At 38.3% G+C, this 21705-nt stretch overlaps 1 protein-coding gene across 1 annotated transcript in view; it reads right to left on the reverse strand.

Moving 5' to 3' along the window:
• Nucleotides 1-6235: 6235 nt before the first annotated feature.
• The window catches only part of LOC117715179 (solute carrier organic anion transporter family member 1A4-like), a 116993-nt gene continuing 101523 nt past the window's right edge, over nucleotides 6236-21705 (reverse strand). Inside the window, 1 exon segment of the mRNA XM_034511852.2 lies at nucleotides 6236-6407. Within this exon segment, the coding sequence (XP_034367743.2) occupies nucleotides 6236-6407 (172 nt within the window).

Genomic DNA, 21705 nt, shown 5'->3' on the forward strand with positions numbered 1-21705 from the left:
ATATTCTTACTTAACTGCACATAAATAAACATAATAAAATGAACTCTACTTTTTACCTTCCTCTTTCATCCTCCTGATCTTTAGGGATTTATTCCAGTTTATATACTTTATATATTATATGTATTATAATGTTTTCTATTGTAAAAATTTAATTTATATATGATTTATAATTTTATAATATATATATATATATATATATATATATATATATATATATCTCCATTCTAACTATCTTTAGCCACGAGTCTAAAACAAAATGCTTGTTTTTCCATAAAAACTTTACTTTATCAGTTACAAACTAAGATGACCGGTATCAGTTACTTTTTACTGCTGCGATAACAAGCCACATAGTAACACATTTTAAAAAGCTTTTATTTTGACTTATGTCTCCAGTCACTCATAGCAAGGTGGAATGACAGCAGGCAGAAGGTACAGTGACTGGAGCAGGAAGCTGAGATTTTACATCATCAATGAAAGCACAATGCAGACAGGGTATTGGAAGTAGGGTAAGGCTTTTAACTCTCAATGCCACTCGTGTGATTTACTTCTTATACAAATGATGCAAACCCAATCATTCCCAAGCAGAAGTATTAACTGGAAACAAAATATCTATATACCTGCACATAGGAGGGACATTTCTCATTCATACAACTTGGTTTTGTTTTAAATGTGTATCTTCAAGTTTATTAATTCCAATTCTATTGCAAAATTCAATCTTAATGTTTTTCTAAACTTTTCAATGAATGTTTATTTGTGGTGGGGTGTGTATATCACAATACCAGACTAGAATGCATAGGACAAGTTGCAAGGGTTTGTTTTGTTCCTTTCACAGTGTTGATCCCAGAGGTTACAAAGAGCTTGTCAGGGTTGGTTGCAAATAGTTCTTTCCACTGAACCTTCTAGCTGGTCCTGTATTAAAGGTTTGACTTTAAGATGATTTTGAAAGTTAATAGCCATGTACTCTGTAGATACATGAATAGAATGAACACTGAGCCAAAGAAGCCCTCCAAATATGAGAATTAGCCTTTTCAGAACATCTGATAATGAACCCAGTCATACTATATTTTTATTTCATTTTTAGTTTATTTATCAGCACTTTACTCTACCTTGTGGTTAAACCCAGGGTCTCATATGTATTAGGTAATCACTGTTTCATTGAGATACAGCCCATTTCTATGAAGATTCTTTAAAAGGAATAGTTTTCTCCCATTCTTGATTTTAAGGAAGTTTCATGACCAGCATTTAATTGCTAGGAAAAAACAGTTCCAAACATTTTTGCTACATGATTTTTAATAATCTGATTAAAGTTTTTAGTGATGTGAACTAAAAGATAAACTGTGTGACAGGGGTAAAAGGGACTAAAGCCAGGGGATGACACATGAGGGAAAAGTCTAATCTCAGAAGCATTGTGACTATATTAAAACAAGGAGAGTTACCCTTGCACCTACAAATAATAAATTTAAATAAATATGGCACATTTTAATGTGTCATATTTTAATGATGCACCACCAGAATGCATATTTTGAGCACTCAGTTCCTCCATCATTGAAGTGTTCCGCGCACCTCCCGTGTCCCCTTTTCACCCGTGGAAGAGAAACACGAGAGGCAGAATTCGGGTATCACCACAGCGAGGTTTAATCTTGTATCAGCAGACGTGAAAGACCATGGAAGGGCCAAAGACAGGAAGAGGCACAGCTTAAATACACCCTAGAGTGACGTATTCATTTCTGATTGGCTGTTCACTCATCACCCAATATTACGCCTCGGGATTGGCCAGTGACTTTAGTGCGCTTTCTGCCTTTGCAGCTGCGCAGTTAATTGTTTACTAGTGGAGAGGACACGATGTCCGCGCCATCTTGGAATGGCGAATATATCACTGCTGACAGCGGCTTCCTACATCTCCCCCTGTTTAAATTAATAATATGGAACAGCCTTTTGTCTATTAAGCGCAGCACCAATCAAGATTCAAACTCAAACCCAATCAAGCAAACTCCATCTTGGGGGAATAAGCGATCAAGAGCTTACAGCCCAAAGATTCTCCCTTACCCTACCAGGTGCAATGGAAACAAGTCCTCTGGGTGCAAGGGCTAAGGGGATGTAAAGAGGAATTGACACCTGTCCATGTGCAATGGAGTATAGCTCCCAGGAGTGCAAGGGCTGTCAACCTACTATTCAGGTACCACAGCTATTTAGGCAAGGGCTGGCTGGACTTAGACCTCTCATCGCCCCAGTGAAATGGGCTGAACCCTTGGGGTGCATCGACTGAGGGTCTCAGTCATCGGCTACTTTCTTAGCCTAGATAACCAAATTTCAGGGGAAGATCCTTGCTCCAAGGCTGCGAGTGCTTGGGCGCTAGCGACCTTGTCACGTTTTTGTTGGGCTCTGAGCTTACAGACCAACCATCATGAACACTAATCCACAACATAGGGCTGTACCAAACAGGCCTATCCCCACCATTTAAGAAAGAAGGAAAAGGCAGAAGAAATTCAAGAAGTAAAATCGCCAAGGGAAACAGGGTCCATCTGTGCTCCATCAAGGCTTGAAATCCGGATCTGCAATTGCTGTTGCACCTGGTCCAACTCCCTAGTCCAATTTCCTTTTAAATAAGCAGAAAGATTATGGCTTTGAACAAATGTATCATTCACAAATCTCAGAGGTGTAATACCTGGATGTGGGGTTGCTGACACGCAGCTTATTTGAACCACATCCGTGAGCTGCTCCACATGGGCTTGGAGCAAATCACTCTCTGATTGACCAACAGGATGTCTGATATGCATCCACTTTCTGTAAAATGGTCAAAGCCTTAGAGGTCTTTTCTGAGTTTTGATTAACAACAGTAGCTGCTGTAACTTGATTAACCATGGCTACGTCTATTGATCCATTCCAGCATTGTGCCAAAAGGCATGCAACATTCTTACAATCCAAGATATCAGAATTATTCTGAAAGTTGGATAACATAAAGAAAAATGGAGGGTCCACACATACCGACACCGGTTGTGCAGATGCATTCTTAAACACCTTATTAATTTTAATGTTATTCAAATGGCTAGAGATATTAAATCTTGTAGTTGACACATTCTGCACTTCATGAAACACACCATTCAACAAGACAAAGGCAGATACACCCTTTTAACATTCTAAACAGTGGCTACAACACATAATTTAATTGTGTTGAAGCAGGGTAAATACAAGAAAATATACATATGATTTAATTTAGGACTTGCATCCCTTTGAAAATATCAAACAGAGGTTTAAATCCTCCTATGGTAAGCTTAAGATGAGGTTTTAGCCAAATAATATCTCTTCACAACCTTTAAAAATCACTAAGAGTAAATCAAGATTAAACATAAACCATTTTCTTTTGCATGTACACTCACAAGCCAGAAGATGGCGTTAGATCCCCACCACAAATGGTTGTGAGCCACCATGTGGTTGCTGGGAGTTCAGCCTTTATATTTTAAAAGTCTAGCCTTTAACGGCTGAGCCGTCTCTCTAGCCCCATCTGATTAGGATATAACTGAGGTCTCAAATATTGAAAGACACTGTCTTTGAGTCCTTTTTTGGAGTAACAAGTACTTTAAAAATTTTTAAAGCTCGTTATATTGGAGCAATGGCTTGCAGAAAAAACTTCTTTAGAGAAATCCACTAATAAAGTATCACACAATGAATAATACACACCAAAAGATTTAACCTCTTAATTTTTTGTATTAAAGCAGCAACAATATTTATATATATAAAATGTAAAACAATTAACCATTTTCTGAAGTAATTATTTTTGACAAATATCGCTTCATGGGCTCTTAAAAATTATGAATAAATTTACTGCCTGTAAATCTCTCACCTTTACCAGAAATGTAAATGGATGGTATAAAAACATCTTTTATAGCTATAAAATTCTATAAGCATTTACTGAAATGGCAGCTGGAGTAGGTAAGTTAGGCTGTATAAATCTTAAATTTGAACTTTATTTTGGATTAATTTAATAACCAATCTTTTTTAGTCCAATGAATATATTGGATAAAAGCCAACCTTATTCTCTAATAATTGTTACATACATTAGAGGAATCTAAAGCATCTCATTTTTAACAACTTTGAATATAAAGGAATTAGAACAATTTGAACCATACTCTATCAGCAGGCACAGTCACACTCATGGAGGGAAGCAGACACAATTCTAATTTCTCCAGCATAATCATAACTTTTAGCCCACAGACTGTTGTAAAGTCTTTGGTTTTTAGATTTATCCCTCTTCTCACAAGAAACAATGAGGACAAGAGAGAAATTCCGGTAAGCACATTTCTAGGACCAGGTTGTAAAGACCCAGGACAAAAGGGAATGCTTAGCACCTGGGCTTCTGCAGCTCAGTCTGCATTGTCTTAATTCAAATGTAAATGTGCTTAACCTCCCTCTGCCTGCTCTCTGAGGCTTGGCTAGTCCTGAACTCTGTGATTTTGACCTTAACTTTAAACCTTAAATTTAAACTGTAAACTTTAAAAGACACGTGTTGTATCTTTTCTCTATAAACATAGGCAAATCAAAAAACCAATCTTTAACGATGTAAGCAATCTATTTTTTCTCAAATCAACACCAAGTAGATTACCTTTATGCTGTAAAGTTTTGCTGCCACAAAACAAAGTGTAAAATTTAATGGAAAACTTGTAGCATTTATGACCCAGGCTGTTGGCCAGTGTGCCCTGAGGACGGGGCAACCAAGTAACACTCAATAGCTGTAAACAATGGCGGTGTTTCAGCATTTGAATGTACTGGCAAGGGAACAGGCCAAGATCTGACTATGGCCCACAGTGATATACTTATCCCCAAATCGAACATCAGTGTCAGGAGAATCAGGGCCGTAATCTTGCAACCTAGCTTCATTCTTCACAATCTGCACCAGCCTCGTAGGGACCCAAATTGAATTGTTTTCACCTGTGGAATAAGCACAAACAGCTTCCCACCCCGGGCCACAGCAGGCCCTCAGCCAATCTTGTAGCCTCTTGTTCTTATGAAGGACAATGGCTGTACAGCATTCAGCTGTGGCATTTTCAAAGATCATCTGTTCTATCACTGGCATTGCTTGCTCTGGTTCCCCAAAGAGTCTATCATAAAGGAGGATCCTTTTGTCCTCATCTCTCTCTCCACCCACTGGTGAAGGTTCCATAAGCTTAATGAGCTCTGCAGTAGCCCTTGTTCCTTTTGAGTACTCTTTCTCCCCAGGCACTTTGGCCTGACCCCCAGACCCTTTGGCCTGACCCCCAGGCCCTTTGGCCTGATGCCGGCTAACACGCCCTGGTTCTGGTATGCTAGAGTGGCCCTCTTTCTCACAACACAAATAAGTTAAAAACAAATGCAATGCAAGCAAGAGGTTAGCTAGTGGAGCGGCAGCGGTGAGTTTAAATCCGCTTGCCACAAACACTTCCACCCCAGGCATATCTTCCAGAGGTGTACCTCGATCCTGTAGTCTTTTAACCCGCCCCAAAACTTGGGGGCCTCCACATCGCCTTGAAACTCTCGGGTTTCGGCTCCAGTTGTTGCACGCGCCTCCCGTGTCCCCTTTTCACCCATGGAAGAGAAACAAGAGAGGCAGAATTCGGGTATCACCACAGCGAGGTTTAATCTTGTATCAGCAGACGTGAAAGACCATGGAAGGGCCAAAGACAGAAAGAGGCACAGCTTAAATACACCCTAGAGTGACGTATTCACTTCTGATTGGCTGTTCACTCATCACCCAATATTACGCCTTGGGATTGGCCAGTGACTTTGGCGCGCTTTCTGCCTTTGCAGCACAGTTAATTGTTTACTAGTGGAGAGGACACGATGTCCGCGCCATCTTGGAATGGTGAATATATCACCGCTGACAGCAGCTTCCTACATCGAAGTGTAATTAAATAATGCTTTTTGATAGGAAAGTTTCAAATCTATTTGAAGATGTGTGGGAAACACATTTCCCTTGATTGAGTTAAAAGAGAAAATGCTGTTTGATAATGAAGGCAGCTTTAAAGTTCAGTATGGAGGTTGCCATACAAGTCCTCCCTGGAAAAATCTTAAGCACTACACCAAACCCTCTCAAAATACAATCAGTAAATATTTTTATAATGAGTCAAAATAATTTTGAGGCCCTTAAGGATAAGCTATAGTATGTCTCATGATTCAAATGAAGTGAAATTCATTCTGTTCATGGCCTTGCACAGGGCAGTAGAAAACTCATTATGGACGAGTTTTCAGTTCTCCATCACTCTCAACCTTCTGTGCAATCATCTTCTTTCTCTATGAGCTTCATTTCTGCAAGTTCAGTTTCTGAAGAGTCTATTTTACCAGGGAATTGAAATTTCTTCATAAGTCTTAGAATGAAAAAGGCAGGGAGAAAACTTGATCCTGTTAGTGCAGCAGGCAGTCCAAGGTAAAGGTGCCTATGGGGAAAAAACTGATCTGCATTAAATCTTAATATGTTTAGTGAAAGCTAAGGTTGTATATTCTTACAGCTCATTTATTTGTCTAACAATTTCTGATGATTATGTCCAACACAAATGTGGACACCATCCTCTGGTCTTCTAGCACTTGGATCTTCCTGACAAATCATGCAAGATGACCAGCCTCCTCCCATTCTACCACCATGTCTCCTCTGTCATTATTGCCTGTTCTCTTCTATACTGAGTCAATAAAACCCTATATCAAGTTAAGGGAACTCTTCTGTTTTGTTTGCTCAAAGTTTGATCACAAATCTTTAAAGCATTGCTGAGTCAATTTCCTGTTTTCTTTGAAGCATCTGTATGCTGTATTAAACCAATAGATCTTGTAAAATTGAAATCCCTGGGTGTCAAAACTAGTCATATTAGTCATTTTTATATATGTGTAGATTCATTTTTTAAAAATTTTCATGCTTAATTTGACATGCATAGTAACCAACTAATCTGATAATTTTAAATTATTTGTATCTATGATATGTATATGTATATGTATGTGGTAATGAGTTCTAGATATCTGAGTTGGACATGCAAACTGCCCTAAGCAGCCAGCTAATTCAGTTTAAATCAAGTTTACCCAAATTATATAAACAGCTCTATAACCCACAACAAAATAGAAGCAGTCATTAAAATCTCATAAACAAACAAAGAGCCCAGGGCCATACAGTTTTAGTGTAGAATTATACCAGACTTTTAAAGAAGGGAAAATACTAATACTCTTCAAACTCTTTCACAAAATAGAAAAAGAAGGAACATTACCAAACTCATTTTATGAAGTTATAGTCACTCTAACATGTAAAGCACACAAAAATTCAACAAAGAATGAGAAAATTAGTCCAATTTTCTTTTGAAGATTGATATAAAAATAAATAAAATACTATTCAACCAAATCTAAGAACTTATACACAACATCATTTATTATGATCAAGTAGGTTTCATCCCAATGATGCAGGGATAGTTCAATATATGAGAATCTATCAACATAAGCCATCTTCTAAACAAACTGAAAGAAAAAAGATTACATGATCATTTCGTTAGATGCTCAGAAAGCCTGACAAAATCCTCTCCCCTTTCACATGAAAAGTATTACTTTAGATTGATCAGAGATACAAGGCACATACCTAAATATAATCAAAGCAATATCCAGAAGTCAATAGCCAACATCAAGTTAAATGGAGAGAAACTTAAAGCAATTTCACTAAAATCATTGACAAGACAAACACTGCCAACTCTCTTCCTATATATTCAATAAAGCACTTCAAGTTCTATCTAGAGCAGGAAGACAACTAAAGGCGATCAAGGGGGTGCTACAATAGTATACATAAGCTACCCAAAAAATAAACATCTTCAACAAACTGGCTGGATTCAAAATTAACTCAAAGAAATCAGTAGCCCCTCTTTATACAAATGATAAACAGGCCGATTAAGAAATTAGAGAAACAACACATTTTACAATAGCCACAGATAATATAAAATATCTTTGTACCTCTAACCAAGCAAGGGAAATGTCTGTATAATAAGAACTTCAGGAGAGAGAGGCAAACATGGAGGCAGATATTCACATGTCTCTGCCAGTCAAAGGTAGTTGGTATATCTAGGTTAGGTATTGGGTTACACTTCTGATTTGTAAGGGCATCTTGTTATTGATCTTTACCAAATATATAAGCTTTGGATAATCTAAGCATTAAAATCTCATCTGTACTGAGCCCGTGTGGTTGGCAGGATAGTCTGGGCAATGCCCAGCCTTGCAGAGACAGCATGGAAGACTGGCAGAGCCATCTCCCATGCTGGCTTCTTGTGGGTGGCAGGGCTGGTGTCTCTGGCTGGCCGTTTCTAGCTGCAGTGCCCACATCGCCAGTGAACATGGCAGCTGAACTAGTGGCTCTGAGCCACTGCAGCCTAGACAGCTGTCTTGACCGGTGGCTGCTTTTTTAAAATAATTATTACAACAAAGTAGCATAAAAAGTTCTGGCACAAATTCACTAGAAATTTAAGCCTATTCACCTGGGTGTAAAAGTTGTATTTTTTTTTTTAAAGAAAGTGAGTAAATAATTGGCACTGATAGGAGTCATGTGACTCCAGCGCTAGAACCCTGAACAAAGAAAACATGGCAGACAGATCCTCTGCCGAACAAAGAAAACCTGGCAGACAGATCCTCTGCTGAGAGAAATTGCAGGTTGTTGCAGTCAGAGTCAAATAAATAAGCCTCCGTTGTAGAGCAGTTACTGATTTAAGTATAAAGATAAAATATAGGAATTATTTGCTTTTAGGAAAGATTTATAAACAGATTGGTCCAAATCACTTGGGGATTATTGCCCACAGTTTGGAATTTAGATAGGAAAAATTGTCACCGACTCTAGAATAGAGAGTACAGTGTACAAGTGGAAGCTGCTCTGGAGTACAGAACCAAACAGATAGATGGTATAAATAAAAAACTGTTCTAGGCAGAGGGCTGAACAGAAAGAGAGTGTAAATCAGGTGTGTTTAAATGATATAAAGTTATACTGCCACACAGAAGACTAGGGTTGTGTCTAACATGGGCCCCATGGGAATTCTGGGTTCATTTCATGCTTGGCAAAATAGGGAAGGAAGATGGGTATGATTTTCAGTTTTGTGGATATATATTTTTCTTCTGGGAAAGAGGTCTAGATAAAGGTTTTTCTGGTTACTGGGTCAAGATTATTCTGTTTAGGGAAACAGATTTTGTCTGTGTGTTTTCAGAAGAGATTATTAAGATACTTCTGCCTTCCAGAATTACATGGATTAGACATGACAGAGGCAGGCCGCCAGAAGACTAGATTCTGGAATTCAAACAAAAATTTTCTTGATACTAAAATTTGTTTTTGAGAATTGTATATTGCAGAATACACAGCCTTGGTGAATCTACTCATCAAGCAAGTTGAGCAGACCTGCTCAAACCTCTGATGTCCTGGAATTTCAGCTGGATGCAATGAAGACACAGAAATCAGAGGCTTATCAATTTACCCTTCCCCACCCCCTAATCCTTTTCTAATATCTCAATGCCTGTAATCATCTTGAAGAAGTCAATAAAGAGCTGGTGCCCCTATTCCCTAAGCATGGGGACCAAGGTAGTTAATACTGGTTTGTCTTTCTAGGGAAAATAGTGGTCTTGTTGGAACAGAGAGGATTAGCTAGGATTTATTGCATAGCCATAATCTATTGGCAGAAATATGTGTAATTGTTATTAAGCTGAAGTTATAATTTCTTAAATGGTACAAAATCTACTTTGATTTCAAATATAAGGTTTTCATTGGTATGACTTTCTTATTGATATAAAAGTGACATTAATATTATTACTCTCATAGGCATTGCGCCCATATAACACATTTAGGAATACAAGGCTTAGACCCAGTCATTTTTTAAGTTTTTTAAGTGATTTGAGATGGTCAGCCTGTGAGTTAAGGGCCTAAAGCAATTGCATGGCTCTGAGTTTATTGTTACGGTGTTTTCTAGATTTTAATTAGAAATAGCTGAGAAGAGTTAATGGACAACAGTCCAGATTGCCTTACATAGATAGTTGGTTTTCAAAACATCAGAAGTCAACAGAATTGACGTTACAAACATTTCTGTATTAATGTTCATTTTGATTAGAGACCTGTCTGCTCCTGACAGCTTCCCTGTCTTGGATTCTAAGAAGAAAGTGAACATTTTTGGAGTTACTCTAGTTGTGGTGAGACAGCCACTAGGCAAGAATTGCTTCTTTTCATCTACACACAAATTACTGTCCAGAAAAGGACAACACACTTGTGGAATAGTCTACTGATTATATCTCCCAAGGCAGAGTAATCAACCCTTAATAATTCTGCATCACTAGGTCTGTCAGATGATCCTGGGCCAGAAGGCTAAAGATTGGATGCTCCTACATTTTGAAGTTTAGGGACTGTCCAGTTGTTCAGCAGTCTCTATAAATTGGCTAACTTTAGAAGCTATGCTTTGTGCTTCCCACAATTCCAGTTAGTTCAGTCATTCTGGATTTCTGATGGGGTTGAAGACTAACAGTCTCATAGCCAATCCTTGCTATTTACTTGGAGAGAACATATTTGAGAGGATGTTTTTCAGTTGAGATGCATTCTGAAAAGCTAAGAAAAGAGCCAGGTTCAGAACTAAGTCTTTTAGATAGAAGAGATGACAGAGGTTCTGTTTAGTCAACAAAATGGTAGACTGCGTATTAGGTCTATCTTGTATCTTACTGATACAAATTGGTAGTTATGCTCTAATTGAATTTTGAGAGAAAGTTTTTTTTATTTTAACAGGAACAGTAATATGTAGGAAAAGCTAAGGTGAGAGGAGCTAAGGGAGGAGAGGAGAGAGGCAAAAATGGAGGCAGATGTTCACATGTCTCCACCAGTCAAAGGTAGTTGGTATATCTAGGTTGGGTATTGGGTTACACTTCTGATTGTATGGGCATCTTCTTATTGATCTTTACCAAATATATAAGTATTTCTATAATCTTATTAAAAAAAAAGAACTTCAAATCTCTAAAGAAAGAAATTAAAGAACATATCAGAATGGAAAGATCTCCCATGCTCATGGATAGATAATAAACATTGTGAAAATTGGCATCTTATCAAAAATAATACAGATTTGGAGCAATCCACATCAAAATTTTAACACAATTTTTATAGACTTAAAAGAGCAATTCTCAACTTCATATGAAAAAAGAAAAAACTCAAGATAACTAAACAATCTTAAACAATAAAAAAAACTTTAGGAGGAATAACAATCCTTGATCTCAAACTGTACTTCAGTGCAATAGTGGTAAAAAGTGCCTGGTATTGGTACAAAAACTGACATGTTGATCAATAGAATCGAATCAAAGATCCAGAAATTAACCTAGATACCTATGGACACTCAATTTTTCTTAAAGAATCCAAAACTATATAAGAAAGAAAGAAAGAAAGAAAGAAAGAAAGAAAGAAAGAAAGAAAAGGAAAAAGGAAAGAAAGCAAGAAAGCATCTTCAACAAATGGTACTGGTCTAACTGGGTGTCTACATGTAGAAGAATGAAAAAAGATCCATATTTATCACCCTGCACAAAATTCAAGTTCAAGTGGGTCAAGGACCTCAACATAAAGCCAAATACACTAAATCTCATGGAAGAAAAAAAATGGGAAATAGGCTTGAATGCACTGGCATTGGAGAAAATTTACTGAACAGAATACCAGTGGCTCAGGCTCTAATACCAACAATTGATAAGTGGAATCTTATGAAAATGCAAAGCTTCTGTAAGGCAAAGGAACATGTCAATAGGACAGAATGTCATCTGTCTTAGAGTTTTACTTCTGTGAACAGACACCATGACCAAAGCAACTCTTATAAGGACAACATTTAATTGAGGTTGGCTTATGATTCAGAGGTTCAGTTCATTATCATCAAGGTGGGATTATGCCAGTGTCAAGACAGGAATGGTGCAAGAAAAACTGAGAGTTCTACATCTTCATTTGAAGTCTGCTAGCAGAATACTGCTTTTTGACAGCTAGAATAAGGGTCTTAAAACTCAACCCATAGTGACACATCTACTTCAATAGGGCCATACCTTCTAATAATGCCACTCCCTGGGCCTAGCATATATATATATCATCCTAGTACCCAAAAGATAGGTAAAAGATCTTCACCAACCTTTCATCTGACAAAGGAATAATATCCAAAATTTATAAAGAACTCAAAAATGTAGACAAAAACAATCTAAATAACCCAATTAAGAAATGGGGTACAGAGATAAACAGAACTTTCAAGAGAAGAATCTTGAATGGCCAAAAAGCACTTAAAGAGATGTTAAAAGTCCTTAGTCATCCGAAAATGCAAATCAAAACAACTTCGCGCTTCCATATTATGACAATCAGAAGTGCTAAGATCAAAAACTCAAAGATACCACGTGCTGGCAAGGATATAGAGCAAAGAGAACACTCATTCATTGCTATTTTGAAAGTGCAAACTTGTAAAACCACCTTTGAAGTCAATTTAGTGGTTGCTCAGAAAACTTGGAATAGTTCTACCTTATGACCCAGCTATTTCACTCCTGGGCATATACCCAAAAGATACTCGACAATCTACCATAGACATTTGCTCAATGATGTCCATAGCAGTTTTATTCATAATAGCCAGAAACTGGAATCAACATAGATGCCCCTCAACTGAAGAATAGATAAAGAAAATGTGCTATATCTGTACAATGGAATACTCCTCAGCTATTAAAACAGACATCATGAATTTTTACTGTTAAATGAATATTAATGATAACATACAGGATACCCATGCTACATTCTACAGACCCAAAGAAGCTAAATAAGAAGGAAGGTACAAGTGAGGATGCTTGAATCTCACTTAGAAGGGTAAGTAAAGTAGTCATAAGAGGTATATAGAGGGAAGAAATTGAGTTAGAAAAAGTTGAGGAGGAGATTTAGGGGAGGTTCAGGATCAGCTGTGGGAATGTATAGGAGAAATGGCTAGATGGCCATGAGAATGAATGAAAATCTGCAACTAACAGGGGTGGGGAGTATGGCAAAAATGTCCCTGCCAAATCTATTTGCAGTGAGAAGCCTATGATTGGATAGGGAAAAGGGGGGCTTAGCTAAGGGAGGCAGAGACAGGAAGGCATGGAGAAACTGGGGGGGGGGAGGGTGTGGAGAAAGGCAGTGGAGATTGAATCTGATGTTAAGGAGCTTGGCTTTAACCAGCCTTTTGCAGAGACGATATGAAAAGGTTAAGATAGATGGGATAACTTGACTAATCTGTGTGGGCATCTTGTGATTTGAGTATTTGCTGGCATATAAATTTGTTTGGTTAATCTTAAACTTTAGAGGTTTACTTTACAAGTTACTGGGAGGTGGGTCCACTGACAACCAGGTGGTTATGGCTGTAAAGGATCTGGCAACTCCAGAAACAAGCAAAACAGAGCTGAGAACAAAGCTAGTCACTGCAGAAATTGAGGGTGGAAGGTGTCTAAATACAGAGGTGGTAGAACCATGCTACACCTGAAAGTTACCAGCAGTAGTGGGAACATGGATGGAGCCAGTCTGACACCTTCTTTTCTAATAACTCCCTCTACAGGTGATACCCAATGTTGGGCAAGAATTCACTAAAAATTTAAGATTATTAACCTGAGAGTTACTGCATTTACAGACAGCTCATCTAATGGGAATACAGTATATGTAATTAGATGGTATGTTTATTCTCTAGAGTTTCCCCCTGCTTCAGCACAAATAATTGAATTACGTGCTGTAGCCACTGTTTGAAATGCTGAAAAATCAAGCTTTCAAATTGTGTACTCATAGCCAGTATATAGCTCATGGATTATAATTGCTTGAAGTTGTTCCCTTTTTAGATATTGCTAATTCTCAACTTTTACAAATACAGAATAATTTAAGAAATGTACTTTCCTTTAAGACATTTAAGAGCTCATACTAGATTGCCTGGATCCCAGGAAAATGCCACAACAATATATATCAGGCAGATTATAGGCCTTCTTCTTTCTTCTTGTTGGTTATTTTTGAGGCAGTGGAGGAGGAAGAACATCGGCAGGGGGTAGGGCCTTGTTTTAGGTGATACATAGAGTTGCTATATTAGAAAAGTTTACTTGTCTAAGTTACTATACCTCTGTGGCTGGCCCATGTCTGTGATCCTCTGAGGTCAGAAACTACAGTTTCTTCCACTTAATACCACATCCTAAGAACAAAGATTAAGTAAACAGCCTTTGTTCTATCTCAGCAGGAACTCTGGGCTTTAATATATGCCTACTATTCTGAGGTCACAAGAAGAAAAGACACTTAGAGAAGTTATTATAGAGTTTATTACTGAGTGTAAAAAGTTTCCTATGAAAGCTATCTAGGGAGAAATGTAGAAAGGTGCTGAGTGAAGAAAAGGAAAACTTTCATTCTGTCTGGGAAAAGGGAAAACTTCTATATGCTACTCTAAGTGGGGATAGGCAAAAATTTCTATTCTATTTCTCCATTGTATCTGCCTCTAATCTCTTTGTCCTCAGTGCTTATATATCTTTCAGAATACATGATCACATGTTACAGAGTTCATCTTGGGTTCACACCAAGAGTCAAATCATAAATTAAAATAGAAGTTTGCATCAGAGAATGTTTACATACATATCCATTAGAAATAATTGTCTGCCTAAATATCCATCACCTGTCTAGCTCCAGAGGTTCACTGAAGATTTGAAGCTTTAACTAAGTTATTAATAAAGTTTTGTATAGATAGGCCTAGGCAATATTTTACCTTCTGTCCTGACACCTATAGTAAATCGTTGGTTTCCTTTTAATGACCTTTGGCTAATTGTTTTTACAACATCTTGGAATGTGCTCTGAGTAAGAAAAGGCCAGGTTACTATCTAATAGCAATTAACTGATGACACTTGGGAGACTGACAGAGTTCTCATTATAGTTTTGACTATCAGAGAAGAGCCTAATAATAGTTCAGTTATAAAAGAGCTTAATAATTATTGATACAATTTTAGAAATTCTTATAAGATCATCGTTAAGACTTAAGAAGTCATCTATTTGTCTATATAACATCACCACAAAATAGTACATCTTTGTGGATATGCAAAGACTTGCTCCAAAGGGGTGTGCTATTGCTTAGTGATTGTTACACATGTTTAATAATAATAGCTTGAGACAATAATTTGGTATTTCTTGAGCGTGTACAAGTCAAGTTACAAAAACTTGTTCTCAGTGTCCTCAATTTTTTTTCATAATAGTGTTAATACTTGAGGACTTATACCTAAGCAATTGGGACAAGTGGATGTTACTCATCTCTGAATTTGAAAAGTTGAAACATATACATGTAACTTGACACCTTTTCAGGCTTTCTAGTTGCAATTGCTTTAAAAAGAGAAACAACTAAAAATATGATTAGTTATTGTCTACATTATCTCTCTATGCTTGGTGTTCCATATCAGATTAAAATAGATGGAACTGGCTATTGCAGTCAGCCATTTGAGATGTTTGTTGACAATTTTATATTACCCATATTACTGAGATTCCTTATAATCCTCAAAGACAAGGTGTTGTAAAACAGATATTATGAAACTTTAAAATAATATCTCCATAACTCTCTAAGTGTGAGAGGAACATCTACTGGTGCTTTTGTCCTGGCTTTACAAGAAACACTGAAAAGTTGGCTTTTGAAAAACAAAAGTGGGGCAGTTAACCCAAAAGAGGTCCCCTAGAAATATTCTTCCTCATGCCCTGTTTGTTCTCAATTTTCTAAATCTGATCACTCATGGTAAATCTGCTGCTGATCACCTCTGGCACCCTTAGACTAATAAAAACTATTCCACAGTTATGTAGAAGGACACTCTTACCTTTAAATGGAATGACCCAGACCTAGTTCTCATATGGGGCTGAGGATTGATATTTCTGTTTGATACCAAAGAAGACATGGCTAGATGGCTGCCAGATAGATTAATAAAACAAATAGATAATTCCACAAAGCCAGACCCAATTATAGATAAGATAAATAACAATTGACATCCAGGGAATAGAGATCTCCCTGAAAATTTTCTTCTGTTTTCCTTTTCAGATTAAAAGGGGCCATCCATGGTGTTTGCTGTTAGAAGTTCTAATCTTGATGCCAGCCTAAGGACTTGCACTACTCAGAACTTCGAGGGTCCACTGACAAGGACATTGAACAGCTAGAGACTGGCATTACTAATCTGGAAAAAATCCCTTGTTTTGCTGTGTGAAGTGGTTCCCCCCACCCCCAAATCGCAGAGGGCTGGATGAAGTGTTTATAAAAAGATAAAGAGATAAAGAGAGTATGTTTTGTGGAGAGGTATGGGGGAAGGGGATTTCTCAAAGGGCCCATGCAGAGGCATCACTTCCCACTGAGGGACCAGTCACACACTGGTATAGTATAGAATAGAATTTATTCAGGGCATGGGAGGGAAGCCAGGAGGGTAGCTGGGGCAGAAGGAGAGAGAGAGAGAGAGAGAGAGAGAGAGAGAGAGAGAGAGAGAGAGAGAGAGAGACAGAGAGACAGAGAGAGAGAGACAGAGAGAGAGAGAGACAGAGAGAGAGAGAGAAGAGAAGAGAAGAGAAGAGAAGAGAAGAGAAGAGAAGAGAAGAGAAGAGAAGAGAAGAGAAGAGAAGAGAAGAGAAGAGGAGAGGAGAATTAGAGGAGTAGAGAAGTAGAGAGAGGCTGGCCATGACCAAGTGGAGAGAGGGGGAAGGGAAGTGGGGAGGAGCGAGGGGACAAAGGAGCTAGAGACAAGAGAGCAAGAGATTAAGAGAGAGAGGAAGGGGCAAGCAGCCTCTTTTATAGTGGGCCAGGCCTACCTGGCTGTTGCCAGGTAACTATGGAGGTGGAGTTTAGAGAGAATACTAACACTGCATCTGCTTTTCCTTCAGCAAGGGACTATGTGTGGCCCTCAAGGAGAAATGCTGTTTTTATACTATAGTTAGTATAGCCAAGATCAGAGACAGATTAAAATGGCAAAAGAAACAAGAGAGAATAAGAAGGGTGGCTTAAATACTGGTTTGCTGCCTAACTTTGGCTTACCACCCTTCTCCCTTCTATCCTGGGTCCTTTGGTTTGTCTCCTTCTTTTGGCTTTCAACCCTTGGGCCTTTAACAGGCTTTATAAAACAACAACAAATTGACTCCTTGGCATCTAAACCTCTACAAGTATATTACCACAGACTTGATCTGGCTGATAAAGGCTTGGCTGAGCCATGCATTGACATATCTCCTTTAAGAGCTACATAGAAATCAGATCTATGCATGCTGGTTCACATGGCACAAACACAGTGTGGGTACCTGCAAGGGGTTCCTGAGGAGGTACCGCAGGGGAAGACCCAAATTGTCTGCATCTCAGTCCCTCCTGAAACAAACCTGATTGAGTAGAGGTTGGTGTTGATTCCTTGTGTCTCAAAATGGCTGACTAGGACCCTTGATATCCTACAAAACCCATAAGACAGTTAACCCTCTCCTCCCCCAAAAGACACCTTTTCTAATGATAATAGGAGGATCAAGTCAATCTTCCTGCTTCTGGTTAAAGCCTGCTCATTTGTCAATGAGTCTTGCAAATGTCTGTTTTCTCAGAGCAGTCTCTTTAAGTATTGTTAGAAAGGAGGAGATTCAACTGGGTGAAGGGGAGCCCACAGAAATAGAGGGCAAATTTGCCACCAAATATCTGACAAAGGATTAATGTAGAGAATATATTTCACAGACAGAATCATCTTAAAATCCCATTTTTATTCTTATACCAAAACCAGGTTGTGGCACTATAGAAAATATAAATAAAAATGAACAGATATGCAAAATTCTCTACCAAGTGCTCGCCAACTGATTTCAGGCATGTATTACAATCATACATTACAACCAAGTGGCTTTACTTGATCAAAGGCATGAGGATAGAAAATACAGAATAATTTCTGATTTTAGTCTAAAATTCATTTTTCTTTTATTTTTTTATTAATCATTCCATTCATTTACAGTAATTTCAATTGCACAGATGACACTTGGCAGAGTTCAGTGTGACTGTTGCACCTGAACATCTCAACTCGGGGATACGCAGTGCACTGAGACATGAAGACAGAGATTGATGTAATCAGCAAGAGGAATCTTTATTCAGACGAATTGGGATCACTTCACTCTCACAGGAGGAAGGACACAGAATTTCTGAAGCACACACCTTTTATACTTTAGCATAGGCAGACTTTAGCAACAGCAAGACTTGTTTAAACCTAATTGGAGACTTTGTTTATTTTTTAAACCTATTGGCCACACTCACTTAGGCAATTATTTCTGGTGGGCTATGTTTATCTAGGGCTATGAAAGACATAGCTGGTTATTTATTAATCAGTACATCCTGTAGGTTTTCTCTGAATTGGTCTTTTTTTTTTTCTCTCTCTCTCTCTCTTTGCTATCAGGATGGCTTTACCATCAGGGTGGTTTTGTCTCTAATACTCCCTTTCTGCTCTGTTCTCTTGATTTTTATGGTGAGAGTTTGTCAGGGTGGTCTCACATCCCCCCTTTTTCTTGTGACTATTTTAATCTTGAAATGACATCTCTTCTTGTCTGAGGGAATGACATTGTTGTTGTAACATCATAACTTGTACTGTGTTAATGCATTCTCTAATGAAAGCAACTAACTTATCTAAAATATAAGGCCTAAATGTCAGAAACATAAGCCAAATTAACAGGGGCCCAATTAAAGTAGAAATCAAGGTGGTAAGCCGGGGGGAGGAATTAAACAAGAATTTAAACCATCTCTCTCTCTCTCTCTCTCTCTCTCTCTCTCTCTCTCTCTCTCTCTCTCTCTCTCCCTTGTCTCTCTGTCAGCTAGTCTCTTTAGTACCTTTGTCATTGAATCTTTAACTATCTTTTTCTCACTCTCTGAATAGTCTCTTGTATGTACTTTTTAATTTTTTTTACACTGTTAGGTAGCAGAGAAAAAGTAACTATCTCTTTATACACATACACTGATGGGCCTGCTGTTGGCTTCTCTCATCTCAGGGGCACACATGTATGAGGTTTTTCATAGGACACTTTTCAACGTTGGGTGTATGCACCCTGAGCCCCACCCTCTAAAGCTGCTTTTAGGACATGGTTTAGATTTAAAAGACTGTTGTCCCCGAGATTTGGGTAATCTCTACCCCTTTGTGTCTAGGGTAGGGATATCCCAAGAGTCAAGGCTTTCTGCTAACTTACAGAGATCAAAGACAAGGTCTGACTGTCAGGCACAAGCTGCCCTTTTACTGTAGTGAACCAAGCCACATTTCTAGTGGCTGAGAGTACTTGTCAGGTACTTCAATAGGGTTATGGAGGGTGTTTGAGGCTCAGCATGGGAATGAAGATACACCATAGCCATATAATGGCTTTGGGGGGGGGGGGCTTGTAGAACAGAAGGTGATCTTGAGCTTGAGGTGTCTGTTGACACACTGCTCAGGTGTCTGCATGGTTTCTAGTCAGGTAGTTATTTTATCTACTTTAATGGAGGTCAGGATGGTCAATAGCACCAGGAATGGCCCTTTTTACTTTGTTCACTCCTGTGGAAGTGCTTGGGTACTTGTGTTATACAGGGCACTAAGTGTAGGCATCATTTCTTGGTGGCTGATCTGGAAAGCTTACAATTGAACCATAACATTTTTATCAGCCTGAAAAGTAATTTCTGGGGTAGGGGTGTGAGTCAATATCTGGGATCAAAGGAGTGGGGGTACCACACAGGAAGGGTGTTCCAGGCTTGGAACAGGGCCAGGACAAGGGACACCCACCACCCAACCAGCACCAGTCTTCGAGAACAATTTACTTAATGTCTCTTTTAGGGTTCTGTTCATTATTTCTACCTGTCCTCAGCTCCAGGGACAATACAAACAATGGAACTTTTAATTAGTCCTTAATATCTCAGACAATCCCTGACTTACCTTAGAAACAAAAACAAGACCTTTATCTGATCCAATTACCTTGGGCACTAGAAACCTCAGGAAGATTTGTTTTAAATATATTCTTGGTTATTACAGTGGCTGTTTCCTGCTTCGTGGGGAAAGCCACAACCCGTCTAGAGATAGTATCTACAAATATTAAAGGGTATCTATATTTTTCTATATTTATCTATATATTTTCAAATCTATATTTGCTTAACTTCTACAAAATTGGCCTCTCAATGTACACTACGTTGTTTTTTTCTAGGTATTTTTCCCTGTTTACTTTTGGCCACATAAGCATTTACTTGTTGGCATAACTTACATTGTTCGATTTTTCTGGCCCAAATCCTGAGGTCTATGAAATATATTTTAGATCTCTTGACTGTTTGGATGTACTTATTTTTCAAATAACTCTATCTATGTATTTGGCCTAGTAAGTCTTTTGCTTGTTTTCCGGGGAGCATAGTTTTTTTTCTTTTTGTCTGCACTATTGTCCTTTCTTTTTCTAGGTAATAGTTGGTAGGGTGGCTAGCAATCTGAGTCTTTTTTTCTTTCATGTGTTTTAAGTGAAGCCATCTCTTAATCTAGTCTCAGTTTTCAGCAGGTATCTCTTACAGCCTATAACCTGGATAGGCTACTGCATAGTCATTTAGCCACTTGATCTGTCTGGTTATTGTCTTGGGCCACTGAGTCTCCTCCCTTCAGATGTCTTGGAAAACAAATAATACTCACAGTTGTCACCTTTATCAGGGCATCTAAGAGATCCAAGATTTCTTCTGATGTAAGCATTTTTTTCTCTTGGTATATAGCCATGTGGACTTGGGCTGTGGCAAAGGCAAACCTGCTGTCTGTATAGATGTTCATTTTTTTTTTTTTTTTTTTTTTTTTTTTTTTTTTTTTTTTTTTTGTCAGCCACAAGTTCTAAGGCTGCTTTCTGCACTGATATGTCTGGGGGAGGGAAGTAGAAGTTCAGCCCAGATGACATTTGTGCTGTCCACCACAGCAGCACCAGCTTTTCTCTGACCAGCATGGAGAAAACTGTTCTTGTCTGTAAATCAGGTTGTCTCAGCTCTTGGCAGGGGTCAGTGGGAGAAGTCTTTTTTTCACCAATAGTTTTTTTTTTGGGAGGGGGCAGTTAGTTGTGGTCCCTTGGGTATGAAGTGTATCTGTACCCCCATCCTGAAGAGTAAGTCTCTCCCCAGTAGAGGGTAGGGACAGTCTGGGATAGCTATAAATGAATGGGATACCCAGCCCATCTCTAGGTCCACCATTTTTCAGGTAATCCATGAATACATTTTGGTGTCAGTGGCTCTTTTGTTTGTAATATGAGCACTGATCTTTTTCAAGAAGTTTTTTGTTGTTGTTGGTTTTGTTTTGTTTTTCTCTCTTTGATTGGAGTCTCTCTTTTTCTGTTTTTTTTTTTTTTTCTAACTACTGTAGCCATTATTCTCTGTAAATTCCTTTTCTGTTACTTTTTAAAAAATATATTTCTTTTATCTTTTTATTTCTGTCTACCTGTTATGGTAGATTTTCTCAGCAATCTATACTGAATCTTTTACTGACTTACCCTGCAGTCCCTCTAGCCTCTGAAGCTTTTTCCTGATATTTATTAGCCTGGTCTATAAAGGCCACAGTGTGTACTGACAGAATGTCTCTATGTGCCATTCATTCTAAAAAGATTGTGGGAAACTCATCTCATCTCTGCTTAACCTCATGTGTCTTGGTCAAAATTGGTGGGGCCCCATGTAGCCCTCTTGAGACCTGCCAAAGAAATATGATGATAGGTTTATAGGTGCCTCTTACCTTCTGCAACACTAAAGTCCCAGTCAGGTCTGGTCAGAAGAAACT

The sequence above is a fragment of the Arvicanthis niloticus genome, chromosome 9 (assembly GCF_011762505.2).
Source record: "Arvicanthis niloticus isolate mArvNil1 chromosome 9, mArvNil1.pat.X, whole genome shotgun sequence".
In the NCBI taxonomy this organism is placed as follows: Eukaryota; Metazoa; Chordata; class Mammalia; order Rodentia; family Muridae; genus Arvicanthis; species Arvicanthis niloticus.